This window comes from Perna viridis, chromosome 8, assembly GCF_037379345.1.
Source record: "Perna viridis isolate PV_CMFRI_1.1 ecotype Kerala chromosome 8, ASM3737934v1, whole genome shotgun sequence".
NCBI classification, from domain to species: Eukaryota; Metazoa; Mollusca; class Bivalvia; order Mytilida; family Mytilidae; genus Perna; species Perna viridis.
Genome location: NC_142452.1, coordinates 24,559,986 through 24,577,463, shown reverse-complemented (window position 1 = coordinate 24,577,463; position 17,478 = coordinate 24,559,986). Strand labels below are relative to the sequence as shown.

Sequence of the window (17,478 nt, the reverse complement as noted above, 5' to 3'; positions counted from 1 at the left end):
AATAAAACCTTCGTAATTTAAACGAACTCCCAGGATAGCGATAAAATGAAACATTGTAATAGAGAACTATTTTGACAACTATAACTTAGCCGCTTTGACTAGTGTCACAGGCGTTACTTTATTGTGGCTGGAAAGTGTAATATTTGTTGGGTAGTCAATCCGGTAAGACGTCGAATATAAAAGAAACAGAAACGGCGAAATATTCTAAAAAGTCAAATAACGACACTAATGACCATCACTTTCTGACTGTGAACAGGCGTTTTGGGGTTAAACCAGTTATATAAGGCCTTAACCAATACCTTTAATGTAAGGAAATTCAAGGGAAGGTGTAGGGGTATTGTTTATGTTTGACTTCGTAAACTTGAGTCCTTTTGGGTAGATATCAAGTCTGGTTAGTGTATTTATCCCGTCTAAAATCAATGAAATGAAGCGTTGTAGACATTACAAGAAAATAAACTGAGAGCCACATTTATCAAAAGACTATTTAATTAAATATGACAACTTTTTTTTCTACTGGATCGTACAAATACTGTAGGTTATGAAGCCGATCTAAACCTAAAACGAAATACCACACGGCTGATTTGGTTCTATTTTAAAGGTATTTAAAAGACGCTTCGATCAAAACCTGTAGTAGAAGTTTTCCTTGGTGCATTTTCCGAAAATTCGAGGTCAAAAGTCAACATCAAAGGCTCAATAGGGTAACATTTCATTGCAACCGTTTGACTTTACGCAATTTTGCTGAGGCATTTCTGCGAAGTCTAAAATGGTCAAAATTACATTTTGACTTTTTAATTCTTAAAACATTTATATTTCTATTTCCGATACCCAGTTAACATCCCGACTCAAAAACATTATACATTGTTATTACTCTAAAAAAAGACGTTACATCTAGATACAAATATATAGTTCTTGGTAGAGATTCCTCACACTTTGTAAAATATAATTCTAAATCGTTTTCAAAATATACCGAAAAAGATATTTTCAAAATGCTGGAATTTTTTATCAATATATTTGTCCAGTGTGGTTGACGCGTTTTTCAACAAACCGTCGGCATTCCAATGGGAACACATTATGCTCCTGTACTTGCTGGCCTATTCCTCCACTCTTATGAGCTGACTTTATCGCTGATCTGATCCAAACGATGGAAAATCATCATCATGAACTCGTTATGGTGTATCCATTTGCACCATGAAACCTGATTTGTTCAACGTATTATACTTTTCCTTTAATCTCAGTTTCCGCAGTATATATGACGTTGTATCGTTAAACAATCCTAATTTCTGAGATTTGATACACGGCATCTTCTCCAAAAAGAACTTGAGATAAAGGCTACTACCGACATTGTGAAGTTAGCTTCATATATTTACATACAATTAAAGATCGATTGTAAAAGAAAACTATTCACAAAACTATACGACAAACGCGATGACTTTTCATTATGTATTTTCAACTTTTTTCCATCTGTGGTTACATCCCTTCGGCACCTTGTGTGGAGTTTTCATATCACAACGTTATGCCAGAGCTTACCGTAACTACGCAGATTTGTTTGTATAGCACTAGACTTCCTACAATTAGGCTTCTGGAAAAGGGTTATGTTGCTGCTAGATTGAAGTCATCACTGCAGAAGTTTTATGGTCGTCATCATGAACTCGTGAATCGTTATGGTGTATCCATCTGCACCATGAAATCCGATTTGTTCAACGTGTCATAGTTTTCTTGTCCTATCCTGGACTTAAATTTTTATGAGCAACTCGGCGGGATTTTCTAGAAAAAAAAAACAGAGGACGCTAACCCAGTAGTCCACGCACCTGGTCTATGCTCCCAGTTTTTATTGGAGTCTGAGGCTCATTTACTTTTGTTACTATGTTTGTATTTTTTTTAGTTAATTTATGTTCTTTATTGTTTGTGTGTGTCTGTTTCCCATGTATGATCTTTGTCCCTGGATTTCAATCTTTTGATTTCCGCCAGAATCTTGGTTCCCTTGATAATCCCGTAGAATATGCCTCTGCCTGGCAGACTAAAACAATTAAAAAATTGCCAAAAAAAAAAAGAAAAAAAATGCAAAAAAAAAAAAGCAAAAAAAAATGCAAAAAAAAAAAAACAAAAAAAAAATTTGGATACTTTGTGAATAAGTTTAAGATTTTGCATTAGAAATACAATCAATGATGTATTACGATATTCTGTGGAAAGTTTGAATGAAATCCTCCAAAGAACAAAGCGACAAATGTGATAACAAAGTCTTACCATCAAATTACATGTTTTGTTTTAGTTTGTCAGTTTGGTATAAATTACAAAAAGAGACAGATTAGAATATATATTAGCCTAAGCTTGTACATTCATTTACAGATTCATTAGTTAATACAGTTCCATATTTTATGTCTATCACTATTCTGTGTCCCTGAATTGACCATAGTTTCGTCAATCAAGGACCATATCATGACATTTCCTCTTTTCAATTGTACACACAGTATGGTCATTGCACAGCTTCCGACACAATCCTAATACCTGTTCTTGGAACCTTTGTAATTTTTTCTCGTAACCATGAGATATGTGATAACGGTTTAAGCCATTTAGAGGGACTTGAATTACAATTTAACATATTAAAGGATGAGTGTTCGTACGCACATGGTTTCAATTAAGCAATTATTTAGATGTGTATTTACCTTTATATTATTTTGTTCTGAAACTACATGTACATGTACATCTGATAATTTTTACAAATATTGCTCAGAATTAAGCTAATGCAAAGCTACAGATAAACAAGTGTAAAGTTACCATTTAAGTCTTTTCTCTTGTATTTATATACTTGCTCATCTACCCCTGTCCAGTAAGAACTGCCGTCTCCCCACTCTGTCTATATGCAATGCATGATTTAGTGATAAAACCTGTCTACATGCCTAGGTGTATACTTTCATCAATCCTCCATGATGTGGTCATGCAGGCCTTGTTTATCTATGATGCTTCTTTATGTGCCATGCTTTTTATTAAGAGCTTCTTATTCTACTGATTGTGTCAACATTCTTTGAACTAGCCTTAGATTAAAACCTCGTTGTCTTATCAAGCAAAATAAATCGTTTATATCACTAATTGTAATGCTCCCGAAGACAAAGTTGTTTTCTCGTTTATGTGTAAATGATGTAAAGTAATTATTATTATCTTTTTCCATGTTGTTCTATGTATGCATGTAATATATATGTGTTCTGGAGAGGACTCAACTAAGTTGTGAAACTTGTGTCTTATCGTTTTGTTCTTATTTAAACAATAAAATATGTTTAACTAAGGTTTCTTTCGTCACATGAGTAACAAAAAAATAGTTATGATCTTTTCTTAGCAATGATCTTCAACGCCTATTGTTTAACTATTCAGTTGGTCATCTTTTTTCTTGCAATTTTTTCTCGCATTTTATTGTTGTAGGTAGAAAATTTAACGGTGACATGGAACGGCTTGTGATACTATTTGTTTCATTTTATATTCGAAAGTAATCTCATAAGGGTGTCATAATTGCTTTGAAAATAAAAAAGGATTTCATTATTAAGAGTTTCATTCGAGTGCAATATTTCGCAAAAGGTCAAGTTCCTAACACAGATTACAAAACAAAGTTTAACAATGAAAAATAGGCATGTTCAGTTGTAAGTATCACTCTGTCATCATTCTTAGTTGCATAGAGCATATAATGATCGATTTGACATTGAGCGTCAAGCCAAAACTTGACGGACAGTCATATTATATTAGTCTCTTGTGATAAAAGAATTAATAATATACAGAAGTTTACAAAGAAGATACGGCTGAAAACACCCCTTTACAAAGTTTTATCCTTGTTTTTACCTTTATTCACATGAGTTTTTATTTCATATATAATAAATTTCAATGGAAGATGAGCAGCAAAAATATTTACATGGACTGTGAAGAAACGTATTTATTCCAAACGATGTCACTGTGGAACGATGCTGGCTATTTTTTAATCATAATATTTTAATCATAACTTTCCTTTTACAAGATATATCCTAACATTTCTTTATACTTTGATATTTACCATTGAATTTGTCTGTATAAGTGACAAAAAAAAATAAATAAAAATAAAAAAAAAAAAAAAATAAAAAAAAACAAAAACAAAAAAAAAACAAAAAAAAAACGCCATATCACGTGCCAAAACCTTTTCTAAATGGTGATCCAATGATAGTATAAAATAACTTGATACATACATATTGCCTACCCATGTCAGTATGTTATACATTAAGAAAATTATCATCAATTTTACACATCCACAAAAATATCATTTTTTTGGTTTAAGATTATATAGGTTGATTAACTTTTGAAACACACTTGCCGATTTGTTCACATTAGAAATAAAAAAAAGTAATAAAAAAATAAAAATGAAAACAAAATGTCGACTGCTTTTCATTTTGTTTTTAAAATTTTTGAATTACTTTGGTTTTCCGGAGAACGCAAATTTTGATTAAAATGCCTGTACCAAGTCAGGATCTTTGTAGTAAAAGCTACTCCGGTGATGAAATATCTATTTTGTCAAATTATTTTGGACTTGACTCGATTATGGATTGAATAAGCGTTCGGTAATTTTGTTGTTACCTTATTGACAATGAAAAAGAAAAGATACAATGTTGGACTATTTTATACTTCGCAGAAATTCCTTGGTAAAACTCTTTTCAAAGTTCGCCAAGATAAAGCAATCGATTTAAAAGAAACTGACAACAAATGGACACATTTTGTAACTTTAAGGAGCCTTTAATGTTCAACTTTGACTCGAATTTTTGGAAATTCTACAACAGAAAACTTTAACGATTGACAATAATTGAAGCGCTCTGTAAATACCTTCAAAAAGAAACCAAATTTACCGATCTGTTCTCGTGCTAATAGTTCTTTTTAATATGTTCAATTCTTATATCTATGATGATCATGAATTTATTGATGAAATTGTCCAGGGATCTTTTATCTTTCCCCTCTAATCCATTTTTTTGCAATAAGCATTCAATAAATCCTTGATGGTGTTACGAAAGTCCTTCAAGTCAATTTTGTCTGGAGGACGATATTTGAGTCCTTTAAAAAGAAATTCTAGGTCCCCAACGATGTTAAGGTCTACATTAATAATATGAGCAAATGATGAATATCGAGATGTAGAACTGACACAACATCAGGGTGATCGGCAATTTGTATTGATGACCGTATAAATAGCGACAGAAGTGTAATTAAAATTTATATTTCCGGTAGGTTTGTTATAGGAATGAAATTGAATGGGAGGTTCTAGATTTTCAAAATAACAAGGTATAGATTCAATAGCATTAGAATCCCTGAATGTATCAACCAAATTTAATAAATCAATAACCTTGATAATAAAAGGCAAATGTATTTCAACATTTTTTAGGTTTGCAAATTTTAGGAAACAGTTTATACTAACAATAAGAAATGATTATAAGTGCTACTTCATATCGAGCGCTATAATGTGAAACAGCATTTTATTCATTGAACAATGCATGAAGTTTTATGCTTAGAATACTAGTAGAAGAAAGCTTACATAGAAGATTATGTTGTCCGTTATTTTTAAACATAACAAGAAGATTATGAAACCGATTGACGTTCAAATTTTCTTTTGTTGAGAATAACGCCTTTGCCATACCATAAGATCGTTTTCTCCAAGTGTTTTTGGTAACAAGTTCCGTAAAATTTGTTTCTGAAGATTTCGATGTGTTTCCTGTGCCTATGATATTATCATTTAGACCGAGAAGATAAGCAGCTTGAAGTTTCTTTATCCACGAAAGTTCGCAAATGTCCTGGACTTTTGATGCCCCCACATGTGAGACTGTCGACAGCTTGTTTACAAATTACTTCAAGTGGTTGGATTTTAATAGCTTTTATATTGTGGTTATATTTATGTAAATGTTGTCATTCGAGAGCTATGTATTTCCACGGTCTCCGAAAACAATAAAGATGTTTTGAAAATTGTTTATGGAGAAACTGACAGGTCTTGCCTACGTACTGGATACCTCAATTAGGTTTCGTTCAGGTTATCAAATATACTAGGCGGTATGTCTTTTATGATGTCACCATGGAAAGTAAGTAAAAATGGTCTTCCGTTAATCGTTGATTTAACTTTACTTATAAAAAACAAACGAAGGCACTTAGTCATTTCCGAGCGGTGTTGGCAGTACGCATCGGATTCCTAAGTTATCGAATACCTGAGAACTGTGTGTCAGTCAAAACAAGTAGTGTTACTTGTATCCTTGTGTTACAATGTTTCTTGAATAGATCACTAATCAATCGGAAATAAAATAAAATGTCATTTTGTGTATTTAGACAAAGTATTCATATTATTAATTTGTAACAAATAATAATTCAACCAATACGGGTAACAACAAAATTGCCGAACTCTTATCCGACCCATAATCAAGTAAAGTCCAAAACAAATCTTGCAAAATTACACCACCGGAGCAGCTGGTACCACAATGGCCCTGACTTGGTACAGGCATTTCAAACGAAATGGTGAGTTAAATCTAGGTCTTACAGCTCGCTTAACCCCCATTGAGTCGTGAATATGTTAATGACAAAATAGCATTTCCATGCTTGTATATCATAATTGGTAAATCAGCGGTCACACACACACACACACACACACACACACACACACACACACACACACACACACACACACACACACACACACACACAGAAATAATAATAAAAAAAACAAAACAAAACAAAACAAAACAAAAAAAAAACAAAAAAAAAAAAACAACAAAATCATTATTTTTCAACAAAGGACTGATTGATATCTAAAAACAAATTGGGTAGGAGACATTTGAGACGCATTTCCTCATACCCCCGATTCAGGAGTCTGTGTGTACGCAGATATTTATGGCGTTCAAGGGGAGCGGAGTAGTTAATACTTGTTGTGTCGTACCGAATCAATTGTGAAATATAAAAACCATATACAGAAGATGAAGGTGTATTGTTGCAAAGGTAAGGAAAATTTATGATATGAAAATCAAAGTCGTCCCTTTTATCTTAAATCTTTGTGTTCAGATGACCAGTGTTGTCAAATTCGAGATGTTGGTCCAAAAGTATGCAGAACATGGTGTTTCTGTAGTCGTCTTTATCTCGAGCTCTGTTGGATATATTGAAGGTAACCATTTACAAAAAAGGGATGTTAATCTGTATGTAAAATTAAGCGTCTTTTATATTTTTATTCTTGACAAATTCAGTCTGGTATGAATACAAAACAAATAAGAGAGGAGCACAGTAAATGCCTTTTGGAAAGCCAACTTCTTGTGTTGAAAAAAGCTCCTCCAAATGGGATAAATATGTTATTAGTGTCAATGTCAAAGATGTCCTTATTTACAGAAAAGAAGATATAAGGAAGGATCGAGTCAGTCACATACCATGCCTACAACACTAAATACGATTGAATAAGCTCTATATCTATTTATACAACTTTAATGTTAACCATGGTCATCTGAAAAGTAACATAAACTAATACCAGTATTTAGGTCACATAGTTTAATATATAATATGATACTAAAGACTAATAACTAAAGTCCAATGATAAAATTTAGTCATAACCTCCTATCTTCCTCTAAGTTTGTGAGGAGTCTTCCAGATCTTACTGAAAGTGTATTTACTCTTATTGAAGAGTTTTTGGCGATCCGGAAAAGTATTTACTAATTGACATTTTGGAGCATTTGTTTCGTTTCGATTTATCATATCCGTCATTATTCTATTGTCAGTAGCCTTGAATTTTATTTTTTCCCTCTAAGAACGGACTTTGGTTGAGCCCTTATGTAAAAAACAGCTATGCAGCTATGAGGAGACTTTACCTTAATAATGTACCAAAAAAAAAAAAAAAAAAAAAGGTTTTTTATAATCGTCATGCTTTTATCTATCGTGTACTATTAGTATAATATATAATGATAGAATATTGTAGTGTTGTAGTGTTATTTGATGACTGATATCATTTTGGGGCAAAATTCGATCTTTAACATATAACATAATAAATCACCCATTCATTAATACACCAGCCAAAAAATTTCATGTTGTCGCTAAAACAAATGAAACATCTCTAATGCAACTACTGTTAACGTAATGATAGTCGCTGTTGCTAATTTCTGAAGTTTCTGTCAATTGAACATATCAAATTTCTAGGTTTTAAAAACCGATCGGCGGTTTCCAAAATTGATGTTAACAATCAATATCAAGGGTTCTTTGTTTCGCGCTTTTCTGTTCGTCGAAAAAAAACCAGCGAAATTTGTTACCACGTCAAATATATTATAATTGTTCCTATACCAGAAATAAAATTACCTCAGTAATACAATAACACATACAAACTGAAGATAAGAAAACATGGCACCTCACAAAAACTATGGAAAACACTAGCAATATCAATTACCACAAAACAGGTGTTCTGGAAGGATGAACATGCCTTTCTCTGCCAGCGGCACCTGTCACATTACAATAAAACAATATCCATAAAGAGCAGCTACAAAATGTATTTCATTGAAACACTCCGTCAATAGAAAAATAAACAGATATGGTAAAACTAAACAAATGCAACATCGTGTAACTTTTATAAAAGTAGTATATTCTTACAGAGATCACCAAAAGGTCTTCTTTAAGTGTAAACATACCTTAAAGTAAGCTCTGACAGGCCCTGACAGTAAAAGTATAATAATAAAATAAGGTGGAGTCACAAAGAAAACAAACCAAAAAATAATGGCGCAAGTCAAGGTGCGATAACTCCTGGACGACATCATTTGAGGTGTAGGGGCATGAGATTATGATTATTGCCCAAAAATATCAACTTTGTTGCAATAGTATAACAATTATTCAAAACATAGTAAAATATTATACACCATGAAAATGAATGTTTTTCAGTTTCGCCTCATGACATCACATTGTGACACAATTAAACGTCATTTAAGAAAAAGGCCGTTAACTGTTAATTTTGTTGTTTTTCTGATACATCTGCACCTAGAAAACTATGTCCACACCAAAGAAACAACTTTTTATTTTCACATATGATATGTAATGATAAATGTATTTACTAAATACATTGTATTGAGTTTTTTTATTGGCTGTGGGCTTTATTTTCTGTCTGAAATATTACCGAAATGTGACCACAAAATACAAAATAAACAGAATATATGAAGTAATATTATTATTGATGCAAGAATCTGCTTAAATCCTTACGTTTTCTCAGTCGCTATGGCTTCAAATTTTCAAATTCACACTTAACTCTATCAACACTCCATAATTAATCCTCCCCCCTCCCCCCCAAAAAAAAGCACTTAAAACAGCGGTAGGTTGCTAATACTGTAAGACGTGAAATGTAACTGACGACTTCTAGTATCATCTGTGAGATATCAGTCAATTAAAATGTGATGTCGACCATAAAATTTATGTGGTAATAAAATCAACAAATGCCAAACATACCCTGATTTAGATGATTATATGACAGTATCCTTGCTCTTCAAAGAAAATCGCTGTACATATCTCAGGCCCGACAGTAATGGATGCAAATGTGTGAACAACTGTGAAATATGTTCTCCATAGGCTTAATATGTTAATATATTGTTCTTAAGAAAGGAGAAGTTTACAAGTTGAAAATCCAACTCATTACGTTTTTCATAAAATTACGATTTCAAACGTCTCGTACCTTAATATTTAAGTTAAAGTTTAGCTCAATAATTTGGGGCTATAGATGGGAATTTACCAGCCATTCATCGATCCCAAACTATATGTACAAAACTTTATTATTCAAGAGACATATATTTCTATACAGAATACAATTACGTAATCGGTACAAAAAGTGTCGTATTCAGTCTTGAGTTTTAGGATATCAAAACGATGGCCAATAATTTGAAATGGTGCCCCGAATTCAAGTTTCCATAGACCGGTGTCCTATTAGTGGATAAGATTTCTCCCAACGCTTGATACTGTGATACTGTGCACTCGTTGATAACCTTATGTGTGCGATGAAAAACTAAATCGGTTGATTTCACAGTAAAAGTAGTGTTAAAGTTGAACGTGAATTTGTGATATATCAAACGGTAACATAAATCTATATCTTAGATCTTAACTGTATACTTCTATTCCCTATACTCAGTTGAAATCCCGACTTAAAAACATTATACATCTTTGTTTTTCCTAAAAAGATGGTACACCTAGATACAAATATATAGTTCTTGGTAGAGATTCCTCATACTTTGTAAGAAATAAATTCAAATCATCTTCCAAATATACAGTCGATGGTAAAGGAAAACTATTGACCAAACTTTATGACAAACGTGATGATTTTTCATTCAGAATTATCAAATTTCCTTTCATCTGTGGCAACATCCCTTCGGCTCCTGCCGATGGAGTGTTCATATCACGACTCATACGTTATGCCAGAGCTTGCCGAAACTACGCAGACTTTTTGTATCGCGCTAGAACTCTAACAAATAGACTTCTGGAACAGGGTTATGTTGCTACAAGATTAAAGTCATCACTACAGAAGTTTTATGGTCGTCATCATGAACTCGTGGATCGTTATGGTGTATCCATCAGCACCATGAAAACTGATTTATTCAACGGGTCATAGTTTTCCTTTCCTCGTTTGTCTATCCCGGACTTGCCTTTTTATGAGCAACTCGGATGGTGTTTCTAGAAAAGCAGAGGACGCTTACCCTACCTGTGCACCTGGTCCATGCTCCCAGTTTTCAGTGGAGTCCGAGTTGCTCATTTGCTTTTGTTACTTTGTATGTATGATTTTTAATTACCTTTTGTTCTTTGTTGTGTATGTCTGTTTTCCATGTCTGGTCTTTGTCCCTGGATTACATTCTTTTGATTGCCGCTATAACCTTGGTTCCATTGATTACCCTTAGAACGCGTGCAAAAAATGTATGCCTGTTCCAAATACTTGTTGCTATATGAAGAGTTATATCGTAAAAACAAAAATATAAACCTACTTTATTTAAATCAATTTTATAAATAACTCTATATTTTCTAGGGTTTTTGTTAATAGTAATCGAAAGTTTTAAATGGTATTCACAATCGTATCAATGATGTCACAAATGATAATAGCATTTCTAACATGAATCGCCTTTTATTCGTCCCTTAAACATGCCTAGATAGAATTGGCATTTCCAATGACATAAAACCCTTTAACAAACCGAAAAGAAAATACAAATGCTACATGAACACTTTTTTAATATATAAAAATATGGCTGTTTTAAATATAACAAAAATACACACGCACATAGTTTAAACACACCATTTAGATGCACAATATAGTAAAACAAATTAAACTTGATACCTAAAGTGAGACACCTTGGACATATGAGTATAAGATTTAAAAAAAGATGCTGTGCTCAAACTGTATAATTCAAAGCAATGCTACAATGAGTAGAACACAGAACCGAGGACATAAAGTAGAACTTGAAAAAAGATAAAAGTAAACGTTAATGATAAAATTGATTCAAAGAACACACACACACACACACACACACACACACACACACACACACACACACACACACACACACACACACACTATAAGATCAAAAGTATAAGACACCTCTTTAACAGGAACGAACAAGTAAAAATAAAAATACAAACATGAAAACATAATAGATTGGTTGTACTGTTAATATGAACACGTAAAGAAATAAATCCATCTCTCGAGCATGCGGTTGTAATGCTATCATTTCACTTCATAGTTCTAGTTTTACTGTATTGCGAAACTCACAATAATAGATTAGATATTTCATAACTGCAAAAACATTTAGCTTCCTATACAAGTTTTAATATAAAACGTTCATCAGGTTGAATTATAATGGTTCCTGGTCCTCTTCTGAAACAGACAGTTAAAAATTACTACATGTACATAAATTATTGAAAGAAGACTATCGCCTGACAAATTGATTCAATAGGTACACATGTAATAAGTAAAGAAATTCTCTGAAGGATTTTTTTGATAGTATGCGCTTATGTTCGTTTTATGACTCAGCTTGGTAAATTGTACTTATTATTCTTATATATTACTAAAGGAATGACTGGACTACACTATATTTTGTCAAGTAAAAACATGCTTGAAGTAATTTGTACTCCAAGCACTACACGACGTGTTAGTTTGGAATAGTACATACATCTTTAGAAAAAAAAAGTCTCATGATGGTGTTGAAAGGGACATTCACAATGTATACATGTTTAATGTTACTTTCTAATTTATTTATAAATGTAAATGTTTAATGCGCATCTTCTCGATGCTAGTTAAAGAAGTCACACTCACTTGTAGCATATTTAGCAATACGCCCCCTTCTCTTCCAATTATTGACAAGCCAAGTGTTGAGAACTACCAAAATAATGCACGTTAGTACCCCTACCATTGTCATTCCAATCGCAAATGACACTGAAAGGAAGATTTAACAAGCAACTCTTAACTTTTTAAAAACATTTTATTGTTCTCATATACGTTTCGAAGTAAACTTTTTACTTCTACTTATGTCTCACTATAATAACATGTTTTTATTAGAGCGCACATGTATTGTATATAAGTATGTGAAAAAGTAGACTGAGGTGAAAAAGTGGTTACGCTTATTCCAAGGGTCTTTCGGTCATGTTTTGTTGTTATGTACTGTACTGTTTGTATTTGTTTTTCTCTGTACCGACATGTTTTATCCGAAGAAAATTTAATGAAATTGTAGATATTGGAAGTTAAACATTACATATTAAATGAACAATATTCGTTCAATATAGAAATAAAAAATGAAGTATTACCAGTTTCAAAATGCATAAAACACTAAAGCTTCATTCTTTGTATTGCACATGATAGAACATCTTGGTGATGTATTTGGCTTCCCATTTCGATTAATTTGGTTTTGAATACTTCTTGTATTTAAATATGTTTTAGATATATATTTTATTCCAGTGATGCTCATGAGAGGTTACACCTTGAAACAAGTGTACAACATAAAGAAATATGCACTATGAATAATTGGTAATTTTTTTGTAATTTACCCCAGTTTAAATGTTCATGTGTATATCACTAAACTTTGAAGGAAATCGTTTGCTTTTAACTGTTTATTGCCAATGGCACCACTGTTATTTTGACCAACTTAACGTCATTATAGTAATTCTTCACTTGTATGTATGTATAGTATGTATTTTGATTACAATGATCGCAAATTGGTATAATTGTTTTTACATATGTAATAAAAAAAACAGCAAGATACTATTGATTCTAACTACCTTTGTCATTTGTCAATGATGACATAGTTGTTCTATGCTCCTGCCATAAAACTAGAATATTTGGAAAAGAAACTGTTTAGAAAAAAAAACAATTGAAAGGTCTCAAACATCGTTGGGAATTTTTCAGACCTTTCTATACGTGTATATATCTTTCCTGTATCAATTTGAACAGATGGATCAGTGTAGCGAATCACATTTAAGTCACATTCAATTATAATATTGATTTGATGTGACATGCATCATTAATTTGATTCTCTATCCTACATAATAACATCTAAATGAACTGTCCCGTACTACAATACATCGTGTACTAAGTTACAGCCCTAGATTAATCTTACCAGGAGGAATGACCCGGCCAGCGAAAGCTATATTTTATATAGACTAGCTGGCCGAGTGGTCTAGGACGCTGGACTGTGTGCAGGTGGTGTTGCCATAGATGTCACAGCGGTACGAGTTCGAGTCCTGCGGAGGGAACGACCAAAATTTTGCATCGCAAATTTGACAGTTCTAACATCGTTGGGAATTTTTCAGACCTTTCTATACGTTTACATATCTTTCCTGTATCAATTTGATCGGATGGATCATTGTAGCGAGTCGTCACAATCTGAGAAGTTTATATATATATATATATATATACCAAAATATTTGTTTTAATATCAAGATGAAGAGAAACTCACTGAATGAGTGACAAATTCTCAAGATTTCTACAGGGAAATGTAATTAAACAATTATGTCAGCTCAGTGCATGCAGTATCATGTTTTAAAGAACACAAAATAGATATCGACCTCAGCCATCGGTCTGTATCTCTTTTCATTGTTCCATATAACGACATCGCATGCATTGAGCGGCCATAACTGTATGGTATCACACAAGTGTTTGAAATAACATTGCGCTGTAATAGACTGACGAAATAAGCTACCTGTTGAGATGCTGACATTCATAGCAGTTGTTTCGTCGTCAGGTAGATTGATAATGTTAGTAGTAGTTTTAATTGATTGTATTCCTGTAATATTATAAATGGTACGAAAAATAATTAAACTACCGGCAATAGAAAAAAAAACAGGTTTCGTATAGGCTGTATGTGCATACTTATATACAATACGTATATAATTTTTCTAATAATGCCAAAGCATGAAATGATTATATTGTATTTTTTTTTCAACGTATCTGCAAAGGGAATTAAAAGTAAAAGTCAAATATGTTTTTTTGATGATAATAATGATTATTATTATCATTATTACTATTTCTATTTAAAAAAAAAAAACCATTCACTACTATATTAAAGTACATGTAGTTTGCCATATCTTGTTATTTATACTAGTGTTAGAATTAGTAGTAAGTGTTTGCACCTCTTTGATATTACTTCTAATTCTACGAAAGATAATACGCTTACAGTTACAACAATGAGATTTCATGTACTTATATATTCAATACTTACATGTATATACATGTAGATCAAGATGTTTAAGAATTCAAAAAATAAAAGAACAAATATGATTATGAGCAAACGTTTATGCATACAAACTGAATTATATCGTTTTCGTTTGTTATTACAGTAAAACAAACCTTTTGAGTTCATGTATGCATTTGCAGTCTGTTGAAACTTCATACCCGTGTGTACGTCAAGAAAATACATTTCACAAGAAACCAGTCTTGGTAGAGACAGATCCATTCTAAAGTTCCGTCTAAATTCTCTTTTACTTGAACTGCAACTGCATATTTCTGATTTACATATCATGCCTCTATGGTAGCAAATTTGCGAAGTATTTTCATACGTCAGACTGTCCACTGTGGTGTTATCAATTAGAAACTCTGCATAATTTCCAGTCGGTTTTCTACAGGAATGACAGGTAATAGTAACATTTTTCACCATGTTCACTGAGCTATCATTTTGTTGTACTTTTGCTTGGACTCTTATTCCATCCATTATATCTACAAAATTAGACTAAATGTTAAGATATTGTATAAAAATCACGAGATATTCATCGAAGACATATTTAAGTGTAGCAATTACACTATAAATCACCGCCTAATCTTCAAAACAAAGTACAGTAAGATTCGTACTCAACAATAAACTCATAATTAGTTTTAAAATACTGTACATTACCAACGTTCAAAGAAACAACCTCGGAGCAAATTCGTGACTGACAATACAGTAAATTTATACGATTTCACTCTTCCTATATGCTCAGTGGGAAAAATAATAGTTTTGAGAACACCGAAAACTTAGACAATTAATTTTTTCTTCAACTCTGCTAACATAATTATGTATTTTTTGAATGTGTGCAGTGGCATAGAAATAATAAATGTTATGACCGAAACTGACGCTAAAGTACGGAATTTTTAACATATACTAATCTACATTTTGTTAAATAAAAAAAAGGTATGATCCAAATTATCCATTCATGTGATGAAAGAAATATCTGATCAGAGCAATAAATTGGAGATGTTAAAAAAAAACATATGCATCGTTGAGAATAAGACAAAACACTAGATAAACAAGAAATCATTACCCCCCCCCCAAAAAAAAGGACTAGATCACACACGGGGAGTGTTGAATATGATACGGTAGTAACATTCCCCTGTTTTCTTGACGGAAACACTGCTTTGAGTTTTAAGAAATATCCATTATCGACAGGATCTTCTGTAAGTTTTATAAACTCTTTATGCGATTACACAAAATGACGTTAATAGTAAAAATAGAAAAGAAAACGGTAACGAAGGAATAATATAATGAAAAAAAAGAAAGGAATATTATTGAATAGAAAAGATAAAGGATAAGAAAAGAAACCGTGAAATAATATAAGAGAAAAATCTTGTATTGTTATTGTCTCATTTATTTTACCCTTTGGAATATTTGTAAAAGAAAAAGTCGTGAGTGGATATAATGAATATATCAAACATACAACAACCCCACCGGGGTTTAATGCTCAATGTCACCCACGAGACTTCAATGAAGACTTCACATCAAAACCACCCCGCTTCCTTGTAAAAAATAATTTTAAAAAGGAGAAGGGCAAAATACAATGACTCCTGTATGCAATGTTAATTTCTCTGGGGTTTTCGAAGGCATAAATATTAATTTTGTGTTGGCTGATGTCATTGTCAGCTTATCTATAAAACACATCATCTCATATTCAGTAAAAGATTAAAAATGCAAGGCCAAGTATAATTTAAGTATAAGTATAATAATATGATATCTCTTTCGGCATATTTGTTAAATATTTCATCATGGATGTTATATAAGACGGACAAATAAGACCCTAATGTATATACTCTAAACTTTGCCTACCGCAAAGGAAACATATCTAAGATTTAGTAATAAATACAAAATGCAAAATTTCAGTATGAACTTTTCATGCACGAATTATATGGTACAATTTAATGTTAATTTGAGCTAAATTACCTATCGATGTTGTTATGTTGGATTTGTATTCCGCCTCGTTTTGATGACACTTCCACACACCATTGTAATCACTAATTTTACTTCTCTGCACAATAATGGTTAATTTCAAAATCGAAATTAAAACTCCGACAACTTCTGTCTTTTGAAAAAAACGTACAGTTTTTACCACTTCCTGGTGATGGTAAAGAACACTCAGCAAATCTTTTGTCATTAATGTCGATTATTGTGACTGGATAGGCATTTGACAAAAGTCGACATGTGAATGTTATCTGCCTTTTAAATAAGAACCATGTCAAGCATCCTGAATGAGCCTTTTCTGAAAAAAAAACATGCTTGTAATAATAAACTGGAATTTGTGCAGGCTGTGTTGCCATAGTTGCCACAGCGGTGCGAGTTCGAGTTCCGCGGACAGAACAACCCAAAATCTGCTTCCAAATTTCACAGTTCTAACATCAATTGGAATGTTTCAGACCCTTGTATGCTTATAATATCGTCCCATAAACTTAGGCATAGAGCTTTTTTTGATAGTCGGACACATCACAAAAATATAGCTATGTATCAATTCAATCCAATGGAGCAGTATAGCGAAAAGAGTGGTCAAACATCGAGATACATATATCATATTATATTGTATCGCAAATTTGACAGTTCTAACCTCGTTGGGAATGTTTTTCTTAGAGCCCTTGATCCTACTTTATTAAATTTACACTGTTATTCATTTAAACTTACAGACGTTACTAGTGGTCTGTTATTAAGAACGCTACCAGAATAATGTATAAGTATGATATTTTCTCTACTTTAATTTAATATTTATTACCCACTTGTTACATCTTCT

At 32.3% G+C, this 17,478-nt stretch overlaps 1 protein-coding gene across 3 annotated transcripts; it reads right to left on the bottom strand.

Annotated features, from left to right (window-relative positions):
* Nucleotides 1-11,187: 11,187 nt before the first annotated feature.
* Nucleotides 11,188-16,967, bottom strand: LOC148609937 (uncharacterized). 3 transcript variants are annotated; one of them, XM_088542180.1, is made up of 6 exons: nt 16,644-16,967; nt 14,804-15,169; nt 14,157-14,240; nt 13,237-13,287; nt 12,278-12,397; nt 11,188-11,839 (listed from the first exon to the last, which is right to left on the bottom strand). In XM_088542180.1, exons 1-6 carry the CDS (start codon nt 16,852-16,854, stop codon nt 11,817-11,819), a joined length of 855 nt encoding a protein of 284 aa, XP_088398306.1. In that variant the 5' UTR covers nt 16,855-16,967; the 3' UTR covers nt 11,188-11,816. The 3 variants fall into 3 exon arrangements, with proteins under 3 accessions (XP_088398306.1, XP_088398307.1, XP_088398308.1); XM_088542181.1 differs by lacking the exon at nt 13,237-13,287; XM_088542182.1 differs by lacking the exons at nt 13,237-13,287; nt 14,157-14,240.
* Between the last annotated feature and the right edge of the window lie 511 nt (nt 16,968-17,478).